Source organism: Apaloderma vittatum, unplaced genomic scaffold, assembly GCF_000703405.1.
Source record: "Apaloderma vittatum isolate BGI_N311 unplaced genomic scaffold, ASM70340v1 scaffold8802, whole genome shotgun sequence".
NCBI classification, from domain to species: Eukaryota; Metazoa; Chordata; class Aves; order Trogoniformes; family Trogonidae; genus Apaloderma; species Apaloderma vittatum.
In genome coordinates this window covers 30445-55626 of record NW_009703015.1, presented here as the reverse complement: position 1 = coordinate 55626, position 25182 = coordinate 30445, and the positions used below count along the sequence as shown (strand labels likewise).

General features: G+C 42.4%; 1 protein-coding gene across 1 annotated transcript; it reads right to left on the bottom strand.

The window, feature by feature from the left end:
* Positions 1-2564: 2564 nt before the first annotated feature.
* On the bottom strand, positions 2565-23274 carry LOC104270174 (anoctamin-1-like; the record flags this gene model as incomplete). The annotated part of the gene is made up of 12 exons (XM_009864448.1): positions 23167-23274; positions 20031-20357; positions 17643-17741; positions 15913-16064; positions 14808-14862; positions 12232-12283; positions 9536-9601; positions 8992-9047; positions 7413-7454; positions 4391-4455; positions 3680-3814; positions 2565-2725 (listed from the first exon to the last, which is right to left on the bottom strand). Coding segments are annotated over exons 1-12 (1318 nt in total), but the record flags the coding sequence as incomplete, so codon positions are not given.
* Between the last annotated feature and the right edge of the window lie 1908 nt (positions 23275-25182).

Here is a 25182-nt window from a genome sequence, read left to right as displayed (position 1 = left end):
CTCTGTGCCCAGTTTGTGTTTGTGCCTCGGATGTTATATCCAGAAAAAAAACGAGGGCAGGAGGACGGTAAGAAAGTTGAATAGAGAAGAAAGGACACCCCCATGGCCTCCTGTAAATGCAGACGGCCACAGCTGGCTTTTAAAAGGATCTGTCCTGGAATTGCCTCTCCTCTCCCCACCAGGGTTGGTTCTCATGCTGGGGTCTGCAGCTTCTGCGCACGGTGAGAAATATGGAACGTGAGCGAGACGTTGGTTCTTGGTGCTACCAGAAATGCTTCCGTGGCACCGACTTGCAGCAACACCACGTGGAAAGGCTGCGTTTGGAATGCAGCTGGCTCGTTTCAGAAGCCCTTAGCGAACGTGCCGAGGTGGCGCCGCGGCATTGCCAGGTGTACCTGCTTCTTCATATTTCATTGGGGCCCGTATGCAGAAGCAAGGCTTAAAAATTCCCAAAGGTTGCTGTCCAGATAATATCGAAGAGCACTGGGCTGCAGCCCACGTCCAATGCTGAACTTCTGACCAGAGCCCAGCTCACCGTTAGAGCCGTTTTAAAGCGTGAGTGGAGTTCTCCAGGGTGTTACAACAACACCGCCACACAGAGAAAGCCTGACCAAGTGGTTGCTCACAAGAACACCCCTGAACTTGGGGTAATTTTCTTGCTATGCTAAGGATGCCCTGAGCGTTACTTGGGTCTCCTCCTCCTCAACTCTCCAGCTGTAAATGAAACTTCTCCTTATATGCAGAGGTGCTCACAAAGAGCACTGGAGCCTACGTGTGCCTACGTTTAGAGACAGGCAATTTTGTTTTACACTATCTCCTTAAAAAATCAAGTGCTCATTTCCTTTTTTAAAAAAAATTGTTTTGACAAATCCTGCAGAATCAAAATCTGCAAAATTCAAAACTTTGATTCTACCAATTCAAAAAGACCTTTCTGAAACAATTATTCTAAATGGCATTGTACCACAATAAAATTTTACGCTGATGCCAAAGAACTTGAGGAATTTCACACTCCCCTCTAAAACTGCTTTTTGGGCCGTGGAACGTTAGGTGCCGAGATCCACGTGGGGTTCATAATAATGGTGAGGAAGACCGAAACTGATACTTGACTCTCTACGTGAGAGAGTCAGACTATTTAAAGTCTCTGACACTGCATCCTGCTTTGGGATATATCACGTTTCTCCCTATATGCTACATGGCAAGATGATCTGTGAGACACTGATCCCTTCTCTCTGCTGAGAATCTGGTTGAGTTCAAGCTCCCCACACCACTTCCCAGCTTTCCCTCCAAACCTCAGTGTTCCCAACTCCCCACTGCTCCTGAAATGCCTCTCTGGGACCTTCTTTGTACTTTTCCTTATGATATTCGGTAATAAGGTCTTAGCTCATTAGCTCTTAGCTGTAAAACACAGTCATCTCAAATGGCCATGGTCAAAAAGCAGCTGCTCTAAGTTGAATTACATTGAATTGCACTAAAATCGGGTCAGATGGATGTTAATGTAAAAACAGTTCCCTGCATACTAGAACAAATAAAGGCTTGGGCTATGGTTTTATGATTAAATATAATCCAAAAAAAGGGTATTTGCTAACTTGCAACAAGGCGTACAGGAGGGACAAACATCGTCTTGGGCTGCTCTCACTGATGCTGGGACTATGTGGCCATCGAACTCCAAAACCGGGGGGAATAACGCAGATTTCCCTATTCCCTGCAGCCTCTGGGTATAGGGCTCCCAGTTACAAACGTGGCGTTTGGAGCCCATCGGTTCCTGTTGATCTGAAAAGCCCCTCTTGGCCTGCAGGAGGTTCCTCTCCTCCAGGGTGCCTGATGCTGAGGTGCCTGAGCAAGGAGGTCCCCATCCCTCCTCCAGCATGGAGGAGAAAAGCCCTCAATAACCGGTCCTGAAGACACACTCAAAAAGATTTCATGAGGAGTTTCAGTGTTTTAACCAAGTTCTGCAGACTTGCAGAAGACAGGTTAAGAAGACCATGCCAAGACAGGTTAAGTGACGTGCTCAAAGTATGGGGGCAGTCAGCATCAGAAAAAAAAATATCAGTAATCCCACAGTTTCATAGTTTACATTCACAATGTCTTCTGCTGATAAACTTAATTGCATCTCAGATCACACTCAAGACTCAATCTCGGTTTGTCCTGAGACGCTAAAGGCCATTACACTTCCCTGCGGAGCTCTCCCCTCAACCCCAGAGTACATTAATACATTTCTTCTATAACAATCTAAAGTGGAAGCTGGCTCTGCAAGTCGATTTTTTTTTTTTTGGCAAGCTGTGCAATCCCGTTAATGAAATTTTGACATACCACACAGCAGTTTTATGACAGATGCTTAACAATTTCATTTGATATTCATCTTGAGCAACTTTTTGAATTTTAGCCTTCAGTCCAGAATATAAATTTGGGGGTGACAGTTTCATGGCAAATAAAAAAAAAAAAAAAGTTCTTTATATAATTAACTGCCTGAGTATAAATATAAATACACTGCTTTATCTCTTCTGTTTCTTCCTGTTGCATTTTAAATAATTAAAAACTTAACATGAAGGCATATATCTTCTTACCCCAGAGAGCCATGAAGACTGAGAAGAAGACCGTTGCAGGGTTATCAAACAGATGACTTGCGCGAGCAGTTGCGCAAGCGGAGCTCATCTTCCAGTAGCTGCACGTTCTGTCACATAAGGGACACATCGTGATATTGTTTCTCTGGTCACACATTTCCATACTGCAACGTAACAACAAGACATGGAAAAACCCACAGTGAGTAGAGCTCCATCTTCCCTCTTCTCATCTTTTCTCCTCTGTCCAGCAGCTGCTCCTGGTCTGTGGGACCATCAGGTACCACCCTCATGGCACTTCCCAGCTCATGCAAGGTTGCTGTCCCCCTCCATCCCCAGCCCTACTTCTCTTCCAGGGAATAAGAGAGCATTATGAGAGGCATAAGGCTCTATGCTTTTTACTATAGGATCTTACAGAAGAAACAAATAATAATAGTTCTTGTTTGGAACCACAGCAACAGATAAGGTACAGGGGAAGCACTGAGAATCAAGAAACTGGAGTTAACCAATTTATCTTCTATGCAATCCACCTCTGAAATAGCAACAGTGATTCTCCCTTTGGCTTTCTTCAGCTGTTGAAAGCAATACAAAACAACCTTAATGAACAAGAACAACAAAAAAATCTATTTTTTGATACCCATTATCTGCTTTGTTACTCAAGGCTCATGGTTGCTCTACAAACTAAGAAATTTTCATCTAGAGCTGACGATCCATGCACGGCAAATAATGCAAAATTATATGGTTTAAAAATAGTAGAATGGCAAGATTCTCTTAATCTGACCACAGTTGGTTATTTTAGGCATGTATATTCTTGGTTCATCTTTCTGTCACACAATGCCGCCCCCAGCGCTTTATGATGGGAAGTGCTAAGCCCGATCATTACCAGTGTTTTGTTGGTTTGCTTTAACATAATGATCTGAGTTAAGGAAAAAAACAACAACCCAACACCGGAGCAACTGGCCAAGAATTATTTTAAGCACATCAATGCAAACTCCACAAGTAATATATTAACAATAAACGCTGGCGATTTGAAACCGTGCTGCCGTTCCACTGCCCGCTCTTAGCCCCTTTGACTTTCTAGTGGCCTCCAATAATCGAATCTATTTAGTTATTTATTTTACCTTGGTATATTCTCATCCACAGTTGCACAGCCATATAGGAAAACAATAATCCCTACAATTGACGCTGGAATAAGCATTTGCGTATAAACTCCCAGCCAGGCAAAATATAGTCCAATCTTCTCTCCAAAGTATTTTCTGAAATACGTTAAAAAAAGAAATGAGACAGAGAAAAGTTTCCTATTTCTTAAAATATAACATAGCTAAAATTATGAATCGCAGCTGGATTAAACACGAAGAAAGTAAGATCTGATGACCTGTGGGAAATTTTTCTTCTCAGAGGACTCTCTTTCTCATGATGCCTGGAGTTAATCCAGAGATACAGGCACCATGAAAGCAAGTCAGTCCAACCAGTCATTTTTTCCCCACCGTATTTCTGCTCTTTAAGTTGGTATCTTTGGATCTTTTGTGAGTGGATGCTCTTAAAAAAATGAAATAAAAAATAAAAATAAAAAAAAAATCCCTCATTTTTTTCCCCCGAGGGTCTCAGCTCTCACCACGAGCAAACAAAATTTATTATAAATACAACCCCTGCAAGCTTTCACACTGGGTGGGATCCATCAGCATGTTTCTAAAGCCACCGAAAACTCCTTTTCGCCCAGTGAACTTCCTGTTCTCCCCTGGGGTGGCACCGAGGGCAGCGCTCCCGCGGGGACACCTCACCAGCCCCATCGCCGCGCTGGGAAAACACGACGTTAAGGACTCAGTTCTCACCTCACTAGGTCGATGGGCTGATACTTATAAAAGACTCCGTAGCTCGCCCACTCCTCACACAGGAGCTGCAGAAAGAGAAAGGCAAAGCGAAAGCTAAAACACTGTGGTTTTCTCCGGGCAACTGCGGAGCTCCCGCGGTGGAGTCTGTCTCAATCCAGAATCTGTCACTACAAATCTGATGATCTGGCACGTGTGATCCAGCGGTGAATTCTAGTACCTGAAAGGGCTCTTTGGCAGCTGGGCTGATGGATAACTAGAGCACGGATGGGGAGAGTAGTCCCGATTTTATGACCTGCAGGAGGTACCTAGCAAAATGGAGGTGGAAGACGAGTATGCTCAGAAAAAACCTAGAATAAACCGTGGTTTTTTTCACTATACGAACTACAACATTCAGCATCCCTCAAGAGGTGCTGTGCAGAGGTGCCTCAGAGGATGCATTTAAGACTTTTCCAGCTTTAAACTAGAAGAACACATTCATTTCCACCCATCCTTTCCGTTAGGATACAGGCCAAGGAAAACAATGATGCCCATTAATGATTTATAGGATTGAATCCCTCACAAAAACAGGTTCCTCCGATACCTTTGACTTCTCTTTTACTTCGTAAAATATGTAAATAGCGCTTCTTGGATCTGATTTTTTTCTTAATTCAGTTCAGCTAACAGAATGAACAAGAAATCAGCGTGAGTACAGAAAAGAAAAATACTGGAGTAGACGAGCTGTGCTTGCTGGCCACCGAGCCATCGCCTCCTCTGTGGGACGCTGGGAGGAAAAGCTTTACATCTGCTCGTGAAGTCAGACCTGCCTTTATGGCTTCTCTCCCTGCTTCACCCCACAAACTTGGTAACACGATAGTCCTGGACCAGCTACTGATATTTCAAGGAGATGCTTTGATGGTCACTTCTGGTTTCATTAATTCATCTGGCAACAACATCCTTATCCTTTTTCCTCAAATGTAAGAGTGTGACCTGATTATTGCTCAGGTATTTCTTTTCATTGAACATTGGGTACAAAGGAAAAAAAAAAAGGGCAGAAAATTTCAGAGCTGGGTTATGCAAACCTCTGTTGGTGGGTGAGGGCTGCAGAACCTGCTGAGCTGTGGAAGAAACTGCAACGAGGAACCGAGCTGTAAACCAGTTAGCACTACAGGGAGGACAACATTGTTAACCTACACAGAAGAACAGCCATTAAATAAAAATAAAAATACAATATGACGTCAAAAACGCAAGCAGACTTATCTTTAGTAGCCTCCTCACAATGGTGAGAGCAGAAACTGGAAACCTAAAGGCAGGCCTTTATTAAACAGCAACATTCTTGCAAATTTTATGTTTGTTCTGCTTTAGGTTTCTTTCCAAAAGTTTAAGGCCATCTGCCTGTGTATGGGAAACAATTAAGGATTTGGGACACCTCAACATGCACATGCACTAGCTAAGACCCTTCCTTCTATTACTTTTTTGCTTCATTTTTACAAGCCAAGATTAGATTAGATTCCTTTTCTGTGATCTAAGCTAATCAGGAAAACACTAAGATTTTGCATCAGTGCCATGTTTCGGTTTTGCACAAACCTTCAAACCAAATTCGTGTCTAAAGTACAAATGAATTATCTCATTTATCCTGACATTTATCAGCTTGATATTCAAAGCAGAGCTTCAAAGACATGATTAGAGGAGATCAGCACACTAGCCCTAAATATTTACTTCATTTCTATGCCTCAAATCTTTAATTTTGTTGTTAAAAAAAGGCACAAGCCTAGCCTAGCACTGGATCAGATTTAAGAAAGCTTCAAGACACCAGAACAGACATGCCAAAACACACCAGGAGATTATTTGAGGGAACTGGAAGTCAAAAGCCAAGGTAAACATTTCCAAACACAGAGCGAACTTGTGAAATGAGTGAATTTGTGAGGTCTGAAAAGTTAATAAAGACGATGATAATCCAGCCGCTTTGAGAAAACACGGACTTTCATCCTATTTTTGGTTGAGCAATGTGTTGCTTAATAATGAAATGACAGGTATGTGGTATTTTTAACACAAATCAATAGACGGGGGGAATAACGGTCGCTGACTTTTGATGAGCAATTCGCACCATAACGTCCAGCAGACCTTTAATTATGGGTACCTATTTTTATATGACCAACCTGAAGATCAGCTTCTCGGACAGCCTGAATGCCCACAGCACTTCTTTGGAGCCCTGACCATGAAACAAACTGGAAAGGCAAAGTTTGAAGTCTGAAAGACCGACACATATGGCACCCAAATTTAGCAACTCCTCCCAAGAGAACTGGTCGTAACCTCTCTACTTCAGTTTTTGCCGTATAGACAGAAAAAAGTGCCTCTCTTCTTTAGGGCAGTGGGATCGGGAGTATGTCGTAACTGTGCTCTGGATTTTAAAAAGTCAGCATTTCTGCAAAGGGTTGGAAAATGTGTTTTTTCTTTTTCAGTCCGCAGATAATAAAACCACAATTTAAACACAATTTAAACCGCAGACTTAGGCGAAAAGTGACGCAACGCATCGCTACACATCCACAGGGCAGGCACATTAAATTTTTGCTGAGAATGTCTCAGTTCTGATAAATATTCCATCGTTACCTTTCCCAATAACTTTTGTGTGTATTTTTCCAACCACCTCCCTCCTCCCCGCTCAGTTCTGATCCTCACGCTCCCAGTCAGCAGCACATTAATTCTGCAAAGCTTGCGGTGCTGAGACCAGACCTCACCACGGAGAGAAGCAGGATTTATGTCAGATACGGGTGCCAGAACATGATGAGCATATTCTCATCAGAGCTGGCCTGAAATGACATAATTTAAACTTTAGGAGGAATTTCACTTAAATGCTGTGTTATACGTAAATGCTGTCAATACTCTCATTCCACATTTGGGCAAATTTAAATCCTGGAAAGTACTTCTGTATTTCTGCTGTTGGCATTTAGTGCCCTTTTGCGGTGTTTTCTGTAAAATATGGGCAAATTCCAACAGGTGACTGGGATTTTTGCAAATATGCTAAACGTCCTTTACATCAACTTACTTTTCTGTCATTAGGTTCGACGTTTTCACCTTCATAGTCACCCTGTGGAAAAATAAAAAAATAAAAAAAAAATCTGTGTCATTCAATGAGTCGCGCCCAGAGCTGCGATGCGTCTTGCATACCCGTGTATCCCACTCACTTAATGCATCAAAACCAGAAAAAAAAGCAATCTGTAAAATAACGCTGTATTTTAGGAGTTCATTTGTTATAGCACACTTTGTCTTCTGTCGTCAGGCGCATTAAGAAAGAGTAATAATGTCCGTCACTGGGGGAAAAGGAATGAATAAGTGATAAAGGTGGCCTAAAAATGTCAAGGGAAAGGATGCGGTATTGCCGTGGTATTTGGGGGTTCAGCTCAGTCCACTTGAAAGGGAAGAGAGCAGCTGAGAGAGCTGTCTCTATCCAGACTCTCCGAACACTCAGCGCTGATTAGATCTGAGGTTTTAATTTGGAGCTATTTTTAAATACGATAAAGGAGTAAACTAAGACAATAAATAACTTATATACAAGACTATCATTAGCTGTCTAAAGACATGAGACAAGTACATGCAGAGAAGTTTATTTAACCTTTCTGGATTTCTAAGCAATATTGCCGTCGGTTAAGAGCGCCTGCCATTTATGATAAACATCAGGCAGATAAGGAGGCTGTTCTGGTCTCAGTTACACCGAGATAAAACATTCACGTCCCACGTAAAACCGGCGCGAGTGAGGGGAACAGAGAAATCGGGAAGACACACTTCATCTTCACATCCCACGCCGGAAAACCGGCACCAGGCTCGACAGCGCGCGTGTGCTCGCACAGCCAGTACGTCGAGAGCAGCACGAGTGCCACGACCCCTCAGCATCTGCCAAGCTCTTCTGTAAGGGTCTAGCTAAGAGCACGTCGTTGTCAGTTGTAGCCTTGAAACTCTTACATAAAGCTGTCCTAAGTATCCAACCTCTGGCAGGATGGGGATCGCCAGCTCGGGTGTGAGTGCCACCACAAATTCCAAAATTTCCCTAATTCTCCAACCCTCACCACGAACACTGTAGTTGAACGCACTTGTGACATCTTCCCGAACTGCTCAAAAGCAGGTTTCACCAGTAAGTTCTGCAGTCACACCCAGTCCCATGAAATACATCAAATTCCTGCTCATGGTTTTTCCTCCGGCGGCAGCCGATTGCACGGACACGCAGCCACTGTGGTGTACCCATCCCTGCAAGGGTATGAATACCAGGGAGATGTGGATGAAGAACGAGGCACTTGATGCCCCAGAAATAAATTCCCAGCACTGATGCCAGGGACCTTGTGAGCAGAAGGTCAGGAAACAAGAGAAACGTTTTGTTTGCTAAGCCACCTAAACAACTCTTCTAACGTTACGTTCAAACGTCCCTTATGATGGGCAAAGGCAGGACAGAGGTGAAGAATTCATTCAAAGTTAGCCTAATGATGGAAACAACCTGCAGAAGTAACTGCAGTCATGATACAAGTCAGGACCTGAAACTCTCTCGTTTGGGATGATGCCATTAATACGTAACACATTAAGGATTTCTTGGTATCAGATAGTAGATGTACAAAATATATTCTGAGATCACTTACATCATGCAAAGGATATGCAGCACTGTAAACTCCATTGGCAAGCAGACTGGTGATCCCTTGAAAAATAAAGACACAACAGTTACTTACACTTTCAAGCTTATACAGCCTCACTTTATCATCGTTCCTGGAGATTTCCCTCAAAATAACAGTCATTTGGTCAGATAACGATTTTTCTGCCATCTCATTCCTTTCCATGTAGTTTCATTTTTAATCATACAGGTTATAAAACACGACTCATTTTACAAAATGGAAAACTGCAGAGAGCAAGAGGAAGTCATATATACTTGAGAATCAAGAATTAGAAGGCAATGACTTGAAATTAATCATTAAAATAAATTACATCTTCTGAAAAGTCAGACTGATTTAAGGGCAAGCCTGCAGATTTGAAAAAGTGTAGCAGAAGGCTCGATCACAAGGAGGATATGGCTGGAATTGATGGCACACGGGAACACGCATACGCACGCATCATCCACACAAAGTTTTGAATTCAGATTTCAGATTGGTTAAGAGAAATTTTTTGCGAAGACCTTGGCGTAATACTTACCATATTTACCACATTTTCGTCTTTTATTTAAAAGGGTAGTTTCCTTCTTTCTTCCCTCTCCTTTCCCTGTTTACACATCCGTTTATTAGTGACATGCATGAGGCTGAGAGCAATTAATGCTTCATCTATATAATGTACGTGGCATAAGGAGGAGTCCTGTCTTCCCACTCCTGAACTTGGGGCCAGAGGACGGGTGGGTGGGGAGGAGTTAACGTGGAAATTTGGAGGAGCACCATGCCGAGGGGCTCTTCAACACTGCAGCTCGCTTCCCCCTTCCCAAAGGTCACTCGGCTGGGCCCAGACCTTTGAGGGCTGTAGCACATTGCTTCTCTAATGTTCTTGCTGCAGCTGCTGGCACTAATATAGCTGCATCCAATTCTGGAGTATTACCCGTGTCTGAAGGTGTCGTGTTATCCCCAAAGATACTTTTGGGGATGCAACGAACCAGCTGAAGCAGAGCTAAGTCAAGTGCTTGTCTTTGTGCAAGGCTACAATGATTCATGCCAATATAAAAAATGGAAAAAAAAAATGAAAAAAGAAAAAATCTGGCCACTAGTGTCGTGGAGAATGTGCAAGGACTTAGAAGAAGACAGGACAAATGACGTGCTACAGTGTGCTCCGTGTTACCCATCAGTTCATGGCTAAGAAAAGAGCGTGGGACTGGATTTGAAGAAACAGCGACTACGAACCAGGAAACAGCTCACTGTAAGGTTCACTGAGATGCTTTTGATTGTTCTGGAAATGAGAATTTTTCAAGTTTATTAACCCTTTTCAGATACTAATTACCTGCTGGAGGAACTGCACCAAGAGTGCTCAGTATCCTGCAGTATCATTAATTTTCAGAGTCCTACCTAAGATTATCCAGTGCTGTTTCCACGCTTCTGGCAGGAACAACCACTGAGCAGATAAATTATTTCTGCAGGGCCGTACGGCTGACCAAAGAGTACCCTTCTACATATCAATATTTAACAATGAAGACAGATTCACATTTTCACAAATTTGCAAAATAAATAACAAAGACTGCTGCAGATCCTTGGGCAGATGCCTTTTTCCTGCTGGGCAGAAATGTTGCAGCATTATCTGTGTTTGCTCAAATCTGTCTGCAACCTTTGCTGAGTTGTAACCCAGCATTCCAGCACTGGAACACAAAGGAACTGATTGAGTTATGCCGAGTATACCCACGGACAGGCTGGCCTAATGACATTTTTATTAAGTATACTGGGTGACCTTGCCAGCCTCACATAGAAGAACAATCCAGGAATCCTAACACTTTCCTTTTTTTTTTTTAGCCTCTGCCCTATTCAACTAATTTTTACTGTGTTTCCCATTTCTAGACCGAAAAAAAAGGACAGAAAAAAAAAATAATAAAAATCAAGTGAGTAACCAACTCCAAGGCAAGAATTTAAACTGAGCTGTATGACCTTCCCCTTTCAAGAGTGCAAATATGTAATTTTCAATGAAAACGATCCAGCACCAGCCTCAGAAAGGGTCCTGAAAGTCACAGATTAATTTGGATTTCCCATGCTATGGGGAAACAGTACTTTTGTTAATACTGGCTGAACACCAAAATTTAGTGTATATAAGGACTCAACTATTGTACATTGTATGCTGTTACTTCAACAGAAAAGTCAAAGCATGGCAATCATTCCTGGCATAATTATTCTTCTATTATTTGATGTATTTCTAAGCAGTTGATGGGTCAATATTGAACAGAACTACCTGTAATTCAAGTTCCCATTGTTTTATTTAACTGCTTGTAGGCAAATAAATACTATAAAGATTCGAACAGCTATCCAAAACTTTCTCCTACGCTCATACGCTTTTCTCACACAAATTGTTTCTGTTGCTTAAGAGGCCTGGATATGAGGGGATTTGTTCTTCCACCATATATAACTTGGTTTACCACTAACTATTTGTTCCCTTTGGTCCCACCATCAAGTATATACCTATATTTCATGATATATAAAAAAATTATATATATAACAGCTGGATAAAAAAGGTGCCAACAAATCTTTAGGTTGACCTGATTCCCTGTTTCATGAATTTAGTTCTTACAGCACAAGCCCTAAGGCTGAAATCCTCAACCTCCTGGCCATGGTCATACAAACTTTGCATCCACTGACTTGCAAAAACTCTTTTGAAGGCTAAGAGCTGGGCCAGCATTCAGCACGTGCCTTAGGCCTCAGCTGTTCCACTGGGTTAATCTCAGTTCCACTTAGGACAGTGTTTCGGGCAGTCATCAGTTAAGACCTTGTCACTCAAGCCATTGAAAAGCCATCCCAAATGTGAGGTTGCTGCTGGAAACGACTGGGCTGAGCCATAGGCTTTCACTGCAATTACTGAAATTCACGGCAATGCCCTCATCCACTTCAGTGAGTGCAAAACTGAGCCAACGCAGAGCGCGTGTTATCCACGGGTTTGTTACACATCCAGTCCCGCCACAAAGGACCTGAATAACATCTGCAGGGGCTGTATGCTCACTTCCCATTTAATTTACTCGGATCTATAAATTCACATTTGAAAACGTTCCAAAGAGCTACACTAATTAAATTACATTTCCAAATAAAACAATTCTACCCACATCCATCAAGTTTGAGAGCAGGGGAGAAACGTAAACTCCGCAGCCAGTTACAACTCGCAATTATTTTCAATACCTGAAAACGGTATCGATCTTAAAGCTAAATGAAGGTCCTTACCCATGCTATATTTTGCTTTGGTACATGTCGTTCTCTTCAATATTTCATAAACCTATGGAAGTAAAAGAAAGGAAAGGGTTACTGCCAGTGAAAAGCACAATCTCTTTTGTGTACAGCTCAAATATTGGCAAAACCAAGACGTCGATGAAGTCATCATTCTTTAATAGAAGTCATGGTATTGAGGAGAGCAGGGATTAAAGATTTCCATGCCGAGTTACCCTACAAGACAGAAAGGCTTAACTAAATAGCCAGCTACCACGAGAATTGATCGAGGGAAAGCGAGTTACAGTCAACCGCTCGCAGAGCAGAAACGCTATTTTTGCTCACAGCAGACATCAGTCAAAGACCTGAAGGCCTCCTCTCCCCAGACTAGGTGATGTGCTGGGCCAGCTCGTTCCTCCCATGGCATGAGTTGGCTTCAACCTAAGGACTTGTTTAACAGTTGAACTCGATGATCTTAAAGGTCTTTTCTGACCAAAACAATTACAAACTGGACCAACACAGGCTGACCTTAACGTTTCTGAGCTTGCACAACCTCAATGGCAAACTAGACGTATTTATTTTACCATTTATTGTTGAATAACCTTTGCACAAGGCTCCTGTGCAGTGATGCTCTTGGGCAAGCACTGGCAGGGAAGCGGACAGCAGAGGAGAACCATGGGCAGAAGTACCTGCTGCCCCTTGCCCAGCTTGTCTGGGGAGCCAGGGACCCGGTGAGTCAAAGGGCTGTCACACAGAGGTTTCCTGTTATATAATTATTATTTTATTTTTTAATAAGTAAAAGGTCTTTGGCTTCTATTCATCAAAGACTCACAGGGAGTGACTATATTCCTGTTCGCTTTGCGGCAGGTGGGAGGGTCAATATTTGCCCTGTGGTTTAAAAACATCTATGAGAAAGGCAGGAGAGGACTTCAAAAAACAAGAATACAAAAGAGAAATACACACAGGGTGAGATGATGCTGGGATACATTCATTATGTCTTGTACTATCGGGTGACCTAGAGGTATTTCAAACAAAGGGACATACTACCAGAATTCTGTTATATGCCCAGTGTTCCTTTGACAGTTTAAAAATCCTGCATCCCTCCTCTTCCTCCCAGCCTCTGCTACAAGCTCCTTTTGTTTCAGTCCATTTCTCAGTTAGTCTCGTGCACCTTCTTGTCCTACGGTGCCATTCTGCCTTTCTACCTTCCTTAGGCAGCCTGTTGTCACAGATTTTAACTCTTCATTTACTCCCTTTAGTTTCTTGTACTTACAGGTTTTTTTACTATATATCCAGGCACATAAAAGAGAATCTACAAGCAAAAGCTGCATTGAAGAATTTTTCTGAGGTTGGTTTATTTTTTTTCCCAATCTCCAATGAAACGTTTCATCACAAACCAATTCAATGTTTGTCTTTTTCTTCTCCATTCCCATGTGGCTGCGGTTGCCTTCCCTGCTCAAACTCACCCAGCCCTGATAACCTGCACTCCCAGCAAACCAGTGCACTTCAGCTACAGGGAACAACCACATCATGGGCTCCACACACTTGGAATTTCAAAGCAGGAAAGGGAAGTTAGATATCTTACACCCCTTATCGCCGTTAACAATAAAAGGTAGCTATAACTGCCATGCAAGCTCTTTTGGAAACCACTTAACATCCCAAAAGGCTAATGTTAAATATAAGATGAAAGCACAGTCACGTTCCAAAGCACCGATTAGCAGCAGTGGAACGGGGCAACGAGTCCACGTTATACTTTGAAAAGTGCTGCAGCAAGTGCTGCTTGGCATGGTCCCTTCCAGCTGCCCTGGATATCAAATCCCCCCTCAGCAGCTCTGGAGGAGGCTACACCTTCTCCCCCACTCTATTTCATGTTCTGTAAGTCACAAAGAAGCACTCAAATGTAGTTTGTGATATCGTATTCCTGTATTAGGCTTCATCTCTGGAAGGGAACTGCAGAAGTTTAATTATGAGAGGAAAAGTCTCAGAACAAGACGCAATTTTCTGTCCTTGTTGCGTTTGCTTCATGTGAACTTTAATGTTAAATACGTATCATGAATAATGCTAAATAAAAATCTTATTTCTTTAGTACCATTCTAGAGAATTGTCCCCTAACCCTATCAATAACATTCCCTGTGAATATCAGGCTGTTTCATTGGAATTTGTGTTGGGAGATTTCCCATCATTTTACAAAAAAATAAATAAAAAAAAAAAGGCAATGTGAGTTACCAAAAAAGGTAAATGAGTTACAGAGGCTCAGGTAGCCAATGGCAGAACCAGCAGTAGAATCTAAATCTATTCCTTTCTGGTGATATGTCTACTAAGAAACTATTTCCCAAATTGACTAGGGACTGGAAAGAAAACCCAAATTATTTTCCAAAAGGCAGCAACCCGTTAGCATCAAACACTTGTCAGCACATAAGCTAAAGCTGGAAATGCTTTACTTCTAATTTTGGTAATTGATGTCACAGGTATTCCCTGGCATTTGGTTAAGAAAAGCAAACTTGCAACAGGCTTTGTACTAAAGCTGGTGAAGGGGCTATTAACACCGTGGCTAAGGCAACAATTACCATAAATTATTTATATACAGTACTTACTATAGTGCTTCTCGTTTTGCTGTCAAAGAAGGAATCTCTGTCAGACAAATCAAATCTGTTAAAAGATTAGAAGAAAGCCCATTAGGTTAAAAAAAAAAAAAAAGGCACCAGTAATTTCCTGCTCTTGTTGAGCCCTTCTCTATTTTCATTTCTCCTGGGGATCTCCCATAGCTAACATTAAGGAATGGCTTGTAGCAACCTTGTAAAAAAGAAAGTCCATCCCAACTCTCATATTTTAAAGAAGTTGCTTCTGTTTTTCTGCATGAAACAGACCATTGATGTTCATTTAAGCTGCATTCTTGACCACAGCTGGCTTTGAATTTCTGTTAATAATCCTGACATTTTATCTGTACCTTAAACCCTTTGCGCCCACTCTTGCCTCTCTTACTCAGCAAAGACAGGTGGTCTTAACGAAAAAAGCCACCACTGCCAAAAAACGTAAAGCACATCCACGCCTACACTAGAGGAGCATCTTCTGGGCTTTCTCTGGGCCACCAAGCTCCTTTGTTGCAGGAACATCTCATGTGCAATAAATACATTTTATGCCATGTCAAACATCACATGTGTCGACCTCTCCAACTAACATGCTTGTAAAACCTAAACCACAACTCTCTCAGTGCTCTGCATCCCTTGATTGAAAACTAAAAACCCGGGATGTCCAGCGAAGAAATCCTGCCCTGGGACTGTTATTTGTTCCAGCTGGCACATGCCTAAACACAGCCTTCAAAGCTTCTCCTCTGGGCTACAGGCCAAGCAAGAGCAGCAGCAAAGCAATCCAGGGCAGCCGAAACTTTGGCTGGGCCCCACCTCATGATTTTTTCCTACACCTCCATTTACAGCTACTCTTGCTGATCTGAAATCCATGGCAAAGCTACCATGGGCTTCATGGCATTTCCAGACATGAGGGCTGGCTGGCAGCACACATGTGAGCTGCCCATAACAGATGAACGAAATTATTCTGAAATTTATCCACCCACATCCTGGGCTACACATTTTACTGAGCATTTTATTTGACCTGAGAAAGAGACTCATTGCAAACGACATTATAAATTGCGTTTACCAGTCTCTCGGTTGATGTGTAGGGTCCATGAAAGCTTTCACTTACAAGTGCTGCTTCTCTCTGGAGAAGGGGTAAGAGAGGCGCTTCATGGTCTGGGGTTTGTGTTCCGCTACTTTTGGCTGGATGGGCTCTGTTATCTTCTGAATTACAGAATTAATCTTTTTCAGAAGACCATGGGTCTGGTTGATCTGATACATCTGAGCAGGCAAAGAGAAAAACAGTAAAACTTTATTGCCATTTGGTTGTCCATGAGCGAGAGCGAACTGTTAAGGAATAAATCATCAATTAAATAAATACATCACAATAAACTACTGAGGAGCATCGCTTAGCTTCTTGAAAACATTCAGAAAGACAGAGATGGATGGAAAAGTCAAACCAAGGCAATCAGAGGAAGCTTGTTGCTTTTCCTCTGAGCCAGAACATGGCCCATGTTTGATTCCAAATAATCAGACCAGGGTGTTCAACGGAGAGATATTCAGCACTGTCTCCTGAGACAGCAGCTCCTCTGGCATTATCTTGATGCAATGGGACAAAGAAAAAGGAGCTACAGAGCCCCCGTGCAAAACAACAGAAGTGGTCTCATCTCCTTATGGCTTTCATGAGGTTTCAGGAATTTCCCATCCTCCGTATAAAGGAATCAAAATATCTGGAATGGTCTGTTGCAGTTCTGTAGCACTAAAGGCAGGAATTATGTTAGCAGGTCACAGCAGAGGGTTCCAGGCTTCCTCCTCTGAGCCACACAAATTACGTGTGGGTCCAGGGCAGGGCTCCCACCACAGGAAGATGCTGAGCTGGAAATAAGGATTTAGGGGTCTGCGGGTGTCCTCAGGCTCATTGCTTCTCTCAGGCAATGCCTGCAGGCTTAGCTGACCTATTTCACACAGAGTGAAAAAAAAAAACAACACAAACCTAAAAAACCCCCAAAACACCTACAAAATGCCCATCTCGACTTTTCCTTTGTGGCAAAGCAGCTTTAACTGCAGGATAACTACAGATCGTTTTTTTTTAATCTAACGTGCTTCTGATTAAAATTGGCAGTAAGTGAGGCAATAACAGGGATTAATATGAAATCCAAAGCAAAAGCGTGGGTTTAGTATTGCAATAAACGATTCCGGGCTTTGAGACTGTCTCTTGCTCCATTATAGATTTCCCTCTGCAGTCTGGGACATGCACTTAGTATGTGCTTAAATATTAATCCCTCTCTAAGCTCTGCTCACTGAACAGGTAGCTATCCATCACTAATGATTTAGAACTGATGAAAATACATTGTCATTTTGTTAATGATATTTCAAATATTCTGAAAGGTAATTTATTTTGTGGTAGTCTCAACTCCTGCAAGCGTGACTAACGACGTTTATGGAGAGTCGCTAAACCCAGCGAGACTACAGCACACAAACTGTTACTCTTGTGTTCATTTTTAGCAGTCTAGCATTTCAGGTGAGAAAAAGTCTCCAAATTGCACACACAGATTTCATCATCAGTTTTCTTTTGAAACATGCTGAGAGGATGAGGCGTTGTATGAAGTCATTGCATCACATACAGATGGTGGTAGTGCTGGGAATTCTTGATTTCCAATTTCCAAACTTCCTTCCAGTTCTGCTGGCTGCCTCAACCCAGCAAGTTTTTGACTCTCATTTTCCATACGGATTAGGTAACTATTTATAAAAATGCTTGTGGGAAGAAAAGTCTACATTTGTAAGGTGCTCAGAGATAAGCATATGTTTAAACTATGCCTTCCTGAAGGAATAACAACAACAACAAAAATCAAGACTCACCTTTTTTGTGGGCATCTTGAGTTTAAGAAATTCTGCCTCTCGACACAATACGTTCCATGGTGCATGGATTTTTACAAATCCAATCCCATGGATTTTAGTCTTAAAAAAAAAAAAAGAGAGAGAGAAAAGGTTAGCAATAGGAGGAATTTAAATATCTTTCCCCTTGTGTTTCATACATATTTAAGGAATAAACAGGCTATAACACCAACATGATAAATCTCATTTGAGACAGCGAGTTTCTAACAACAGGACAATCACAGAACACTTGTCTGTGCCGAGCGGCTACAAAATGTGACTCAGAAATGCTATTGTCTTCCAGGACAATTACTACAAGGTTAAACGGCTGAAAGTTGTTTGGGAAGTAAAAGCTGACGACTATGGACATAAATACAGGCTAAGCCAGTTAAATTTGTAGCACAGGCACCCAGCCAAACGGTATGATTTCTTGAGAGCATTGTAATTAATGGAGCTGAGAGAGTCCCTGGTGCCTCCCAAAAGCTGCTCAGTATCTCAGAGGACCAGAACTGCGGTAAGAAAGAAGCAGCCTCAGATACAGATGTGAATACCTACATTAACACTGTAGATATTTTAATTAGGAAAATTGGTAGGAAGAATTCAGCAAAGCAAAAAGATGTTAACCCACTAGTTCTCTGAGCTCTGGCCGTGGGGGTTGGCTTCTGGCACTCCCACATACACCCGTGTTCACTCCCATGGGAGCAATCATTTCAAAACCATGGGACAAACATTATCAACCTCGCAGGCGTTCAGCAAGCAGAAGAGAAAGAAACTTTAATAAAGCTTTCTAACCTCGCTGCTTTACAAGCCCAGGCAGTTTTTATAATAACCAGCTTTCACACAACTGTATTCTGCACTGGCTTTCTAGAAATTCATGACTCAGAGGTAAATAACTGCCGGCCCTCCCATAAGGCACGGTTTTCAAACTACCTTTGAATTTACTTCACTGAGGAGAGTTTAAGTGACTTAGTAAGCATTAGCTGTTTTAGAAACTTTTGCTCTTTTTTTCCCCCCCCTTTTTTTTTTTTTTTTTCCCTTTTTTTTTTTTTTTTTTTCCTTTTTTTGCAATCAGTAAGGCCTCCCACACAACTCCAGGCCATGCTTTTCAAGCCCAGGAGATTGCAGGTTTTTCCCCCTACACTGATGTGCTGGACACGGAAGCTGACGTAAATCCCTTGCAGTTTGCTTTCATTTCTATATGTTCCTGCCCCAGTTTGGTATCTGGAACTGAAAGGACAGGGTTCTCTCTCTTCTGCGGTGTCCTGGATTGAACCCTGAGCCCCTCTGCATCATCTGAAATTGTGTTACACGTTACAGGTGGGGACCTCCCATCTTGCAAAGGATTTAAATATCTACGACTTGTTTACTCCCAGTTTACTACAACAACTTGCAAGTTGGATGGAAAGCAATTCTTATTTTCACTTGGGACAGACAAGTGAAAGGGTGGGGTTTTTTTGCATTAGACCATGCAAAATACATGCTTCTAATATATACACGCCATTATATACATGCCTGTAAATTGTGAATAATAGATGGCAGATTAATTGTTTTAGCACTTGGGCCTAGATGTTTAATCTCAACTTTTAGATCCTGTAAATAAAACCAGCATAAATGTTTACCCTCTCTCACAGGCGTATCGGTTGGATCAGTTAATTGTAATTGCTTTCTTTGAAATTAATACGCCTGTGCCTACTTCTACTAATCGCACACTGGCAGTACTTCACACACATCATTTTTTATATAGTCTAATGGTCTTTTAATAGAATATACTGGTTTCAGGGTACAGGTGAAAAGCGTGACAAGCTGTACTGTTCATATCTAAGAATGGAAAGAGCCAACTGTAGCGCAGACCCACGCGCTTGAGCTAGAGCCTGTACCAGAACCTCCTGAACAAATTTAATTCCCTTGAAGTCTTTACAGAGGTATAAAAAGGTCACTGTGCTTATCAGGTTTTTTTTCATCAGAACTGGAACCACCAGTGGATCCAAACCACAGCATACCGTAAACCCACCGCACTGGGATTAGTGCTCAGAACAATTTAAGCCTCACTTCTAGATACAGCAACACATCAACAAGCTGTGTTGCAACAGTAGATGCACCACGAGTCCTGGCCAAGGAAATTACGAAACTTCACCTCGTTGGGGCATTAACAACACCACAGCCCATTCCTGTGAAGCAAGTTAAATCGGTGAGTGAGGATAGTGCTGCCAGAACTGAAACCAAATTCTGGAAGAGTTGAGCTTCTGTAACCTCAATCAGAGCCAGGTTCACAGGAACGGCTCAGCATCTTCCAGGATTCGACCACCAGTTATCCTCCTCAGTTATTATTTGATCACTAGATATCCTCTTTAACCATTTGAAATGGCTCCTTACATCCTCATCGCGTTCCAGTTCCAGACCGGCCTCCACAAGGTTCCCCTCGTACTCTTCTCGGCGAAACCTCTTGTCGTCTTCGTGGTAATCCACGTGAGGTTCGCTCTCCCCCATTTCCAGCTGCACTCCCTTCCCGGGAAGTGGCTGGTCCTGCTTGGTGCTTCGGCCACTTGAATCATTGTGATGGACTCTCCTGGTGAGCGTCTTCCCTGACGAGGACTTCTTGTAATGATAAACTAAGATGTAGTCTACTTTTCTCTTGCCATCTCTGAAGTAGAGTCCATATTTGCAGTCGGCGTCTGGATTTTTGGATAGGGAATTTAATAACTGGAAGCAGGGAACGGGAGTGTGGAGAGAAGGAAAGAGGAGAAGAACAGTGAGTACACACACCAACACAGACACCAGCCAGACCATATCCTTGTATTAAAAATTCCCTCTTGCCTGGAGCACACAATGACCCCTCTTCAAACAGAATGCACAGAGGACGAGCCCCCCATCATGCTACTTAGTCAAAACAATTTTGCAAGTTAACACCTGCAATTTTACTGATAGCCAGCTGGGATTTTATTGGCCAGAAATAAATAGCTAAAATGACTGGGATTTAATCTAATTACCAGCATACTAGCTCATAAGTCAGCTACTTGGTGGGTTTGGTTTTCTCCTTTGGGGGTTAATCGCCACTAAGATCAGCTGTCCTCTCCCACCCAAGACATCTGCGTTTCAGTTCTGACAAACAGATTAATATCATGTGCAAACATTTCTCACTTCTCTTATCTATCGTTGCAAGTTTGGATCATCTGAGAAAGAGATCATCTTAGATACAGACTGAAGGGAGCCAGCTGGTCATGAAGCGCAGCCAAAAATGCAGATGGACCTCAGCCAAGGAAGTGGGTTCACTGCTAACTGAGCTCCTCACTTTTTTCCCCCACTTCTAAAACCTGTGTCGCTTTGCAGTCTGATGGTGGCAAAGGTTTGATTCCCATCTTGAATTAACACTGGGTAAATGTTGCGAGATGCAAGACATGTAAGACTGAAAACACAATTCCATCTCCAAGCATTTATCTGAAAACTTGCACAGAGCAACTGTAGGAACATAAAAAAGGACTAACAATTACTCACTTCTACTTTCAATAGCCCTTTTCATGCATAATTCATAAATCTACCCTTAGAGATGCATGGATCCTTAAAAAAAAAAAAGCAACACTACAAATTTGCATTCTTTTTTTGCAAAAAGAACAGGGACATTTTCTGGCTTTTAATTTTATAAAAGAGCATTAAGTCTCCATATAGGGAAAAAGACTTCTGCTCCAAATGACAGCAATTGGCGATCAGTTGCAAATCATATCAGTCAAAATCCATTTGGGATGTGCACACCTTCTGCTTATCTCATACACAAAACCGTGAATGTAAGTTGTTTGGAAAGAGGTGTTTCTAAGACAGCCCATTTTTTAAACCTCAGATGAAAGCTGAGCTTACTGTACAGTATATCATGGCAAATAGAGTCAAAACTTTACCGAAACTCACGTTTGTGCCCTATATAGATACTCCTATTTAGTTCTTTTAAGATAACTCATTGTATTTAGTTTTTAAAGGCTTATTATTTTTGAAGACTTAATATTTAAAGATCTTATTAATTAATTTAATTGATTAATTAATTAAATCTATACCTGAAAAACTGGGCTGAATGGATAAGATGTTCAGCTAAGAGGAAGGAGATAAAACACGCTAAGACTCAGACCCCAACCTCTTCCTACCCTGATTTTATGAGGAACGGCAGTTAGCTGCTAATAAATACAGGAAACAGTGAGGACTGAAGATGACAGCAGTGAGTGCACCATGTTTCTAACTGCTTGGGGAGCTCAGGAGAGATCAGTACATCCTGACCACAGCTCCTCTTCTGGAGCACTTCATGGCTGGAGAAAAGTGGCATGGGAAATCCCCAGTGTCCCCGTTCCTTTGAGCCACTGCCACCAGGAAAGGGACGTGTCACACTGCAGAAATAGACCTGAGAGCTTCTTCACATTTCTTTGAACTTTCCTGTTGAAAAGCTTGTGGGGACTCCCTGGTGATTGAGGAGAAGGTGCTGCAGTGCGGGTACTAAAGCCTCGATAAAGGTACTGGTCTATAAGAATGGCTATATTCCACTGCAAGAAGGACACAGCCATAAAAACTCAAAGAAGCTTGTGGGTCCCATTTTCAAGAAATAAATGGTTAGATTATTCTAAGGATGGGGTATTAAGGCTGAAAGGTACTCATAGGCCACATCTTTTCTCACAGTGCTGCTGTGCTGAAGATCACGTAAAGTTCATGCCACATCAGTTGTGAGTGAAATGAAGACATTTCAGTTTTATTATAGCAGGAGGAATGTTTACATTCTGTCAGAATAATTTCTCAATGCTCCCTCCCAATTAAGCACAAGCACAATCATAGAATCATGGAATGGCCTAGGGTGGAAGGGACCTTAGAGATCATTTAACCCAACCTCCCTGTCATGGGCAGGGACTCCTCTCAACTAGATCAGGCAACACATGGGGATCAATCAGTCAAGTATCACTTTTTCTGGTACATCTTTCCCCAGTGAGATCTGTTATACAGACCACTCCATCCCAATTCCTTCACCTGAATAAACTCCTTCTTCTGTGTTTATGAAACAACCACTTCATAGTCCTGTTGGGTATTCATAGCACTAACTTTAAAATCTGTGTTAAAGAATTTAACCAAGGCACAATTAAAGACACTGGAAACCTAACCTCTACCGTGTGCTACAGAATATTAACGTTACTTATGTTACGAACAGCTTTTGCATAAAATTTTAGACTTTTTTTTCCCCTGCTCTATATGGGCAAAGAGATTTAAAGGTTGCCACAGCTTTACTGCCAGATTGCTTACCCAGAGAACAGCCAAGCCCTTTTTATGCCACAGGTTAAACAAGGCTCACTTGCTTCTCTTTTTCATATCAAAGAACAAAACTTACTAAATTAGCATGTACTGTGGCTGGTGGCAACCCTCCTCAGCACCTCTGAAAAAGGGAGGCAGAGGATTTCAGAGCATCCTGGGAATGGAAAGAATGAGAAATAAGCTAAGGGGCAAAGCGCAGTGTGCCAGTTATGACACATCTGGCAAGTCCTTTACTCACTGTACTCTCGTGCTGGTCATATCCTATATCCTCGATAGCTCGGATGTTGATAATGTGGATCCCCTTCTCCTCAGCGGGCAGACAGGAGTATTTCTTGTTCACCCTCATTCCTGTCTCCTCTGGAGCCTCGTTGAGATCTTCTGGCAGAAAATCCACCCCATGAAACTCACTGTCTGTGTCTGAAAAGGAAAGAAGGAACAACTTCATCAAGACACTTCAGTCCCAACACTTGCTCCTCCCAGAGCCACCCAAAAGCTGAAACGTATCCTGTTCCTGCCTTCTTCTGCCAATGAGCCCTTGTGCAGGGCTCCCACCCCTTCTCCCTGCCTCCCTTCTCAGCTTTCCCATAGCCCTCTTCAGCCCAACCTATGTCTCCTTCTCCTCCTCCAAAGCAGCGCTCCATTCACTTCTCCTCTGCACTGCTGCCTCAGGATATGGTTACCGTATGGTTTCAAAGAATTATTATAGTTCTTGGGAGGAGAAGGAAAAAAAGAGGTGGGAGAAGGAAAAATAATCTGAGAATTAGCTGGCGGTACTCAGTGGCATGGTGTTTTCCCCTTTCAGTGGGCATTTTCTCCTTCAACACACACTTGTTCAAGTCAAAAAGCTAAGTAGTGGGGTTTTTCCTTAAGTACCTACATACTGCATCTGATTTACCGAACTGTTCTGATTTCAGTAGTCTTGAAAAATCTGACATTTTCTCCCTCTCAACCCTATATAGCTGGGCTAAAGGATTTAATATAAAAATCTCACTACAAGTTGAGCGACCATGTAACTGACAAAATGTGAAATAGCGTTTGCATATGTGCATTTATACAAGCAATAGAAGGCAAAGGTTTCCAAAATTTGATTTATTTTGACACTGAAGTAAAATACTGCAGCATTATGCCTTCTTCTAAAAGCACGTAGGAGCGGGATTTGCTTGCCTAAAGAATGAAGGTTAAAAAGAAATTTTAGAGTTTAGCCTTGAATGGAGGCTAAATTAACTCCTCAGAAAGAAAACAAACAATAAAAATATGCAGAGGAGCACGTTCTAATAGCAGCTATATTACAACAGTCTGTTGCTGCAACCAGTGTCTCTGGAGCAGATAGCAGGAGAAATTGTACAGAATTAGGCCAGTAGGAAAAATACTTCCCTCCTACCTAGAGCTGCCACTAACCTTATGATGAGGTGAGGACAGATAACACATTTTAATTATATCTTCTTCAGCAAACTACCCATCTGGATTTGGCTGAACTTCAGAGATAATGGGGAAGGAAGAGGCAGGGAATCAAGTTTGCAGATGATGTGAAACCGAGGAGCACGGCTGATAAGCTGGAGGGTTAAGTTTGCCACTGCGAGGGGTCCTGACAGGCTGGAAAAACAGGCTGGAAGCAGCCTCGTGCACCTCAACAGGTCCCACCCTTGGACAGACCAGTCTCAAGCACAAGCACAAACTGGACACGGACTGGAGAGAAAGCAGCTCTGCAGAAAAGGACCTGGGAGTCCTGGTGGAGAGGTTCATAGGGAGCGATCATCTTCCCCAGTGAAGGACAGCTGTGTGCTGGACTCCACTATTAAGAAAGCAGAGACAGCAGGTCTAAGGAAGAGATTTCCTCCTCTATTTGCAAGACCACAGCTAGAGTGCTGTGCCCAGTTTGGGCTCCTCAGCACAGGAAGGATGTTGACAGCCCTGAGCAAGGCCAGTGGAGGACCATCAAGATGGTCGGGGGGCTCAAGGACAGGAGGAGAGACAGAAAGATCTGCACTGAGGCAGCTCAAAGGAGAGAGGACAAATGATGGGGATCTATTCCTGCCTTCAGCTACCTCCTGAATAGCTGCAAACATGGCAGAGCCAGACTCTTCTCACAGGTGCACAGCAAAAGGATGGGACAGACACAAGTTGTAACAAGGGAAATTATGACCAGATATTAAAAAAAAAAATTGAAAAAAAATCTTAATTCTTTAACAAGAGTGATCACATAATGTTCAAAGGGCCCAGTGAAGATGCAAAACTCTGTCCAATCCTGGAGATG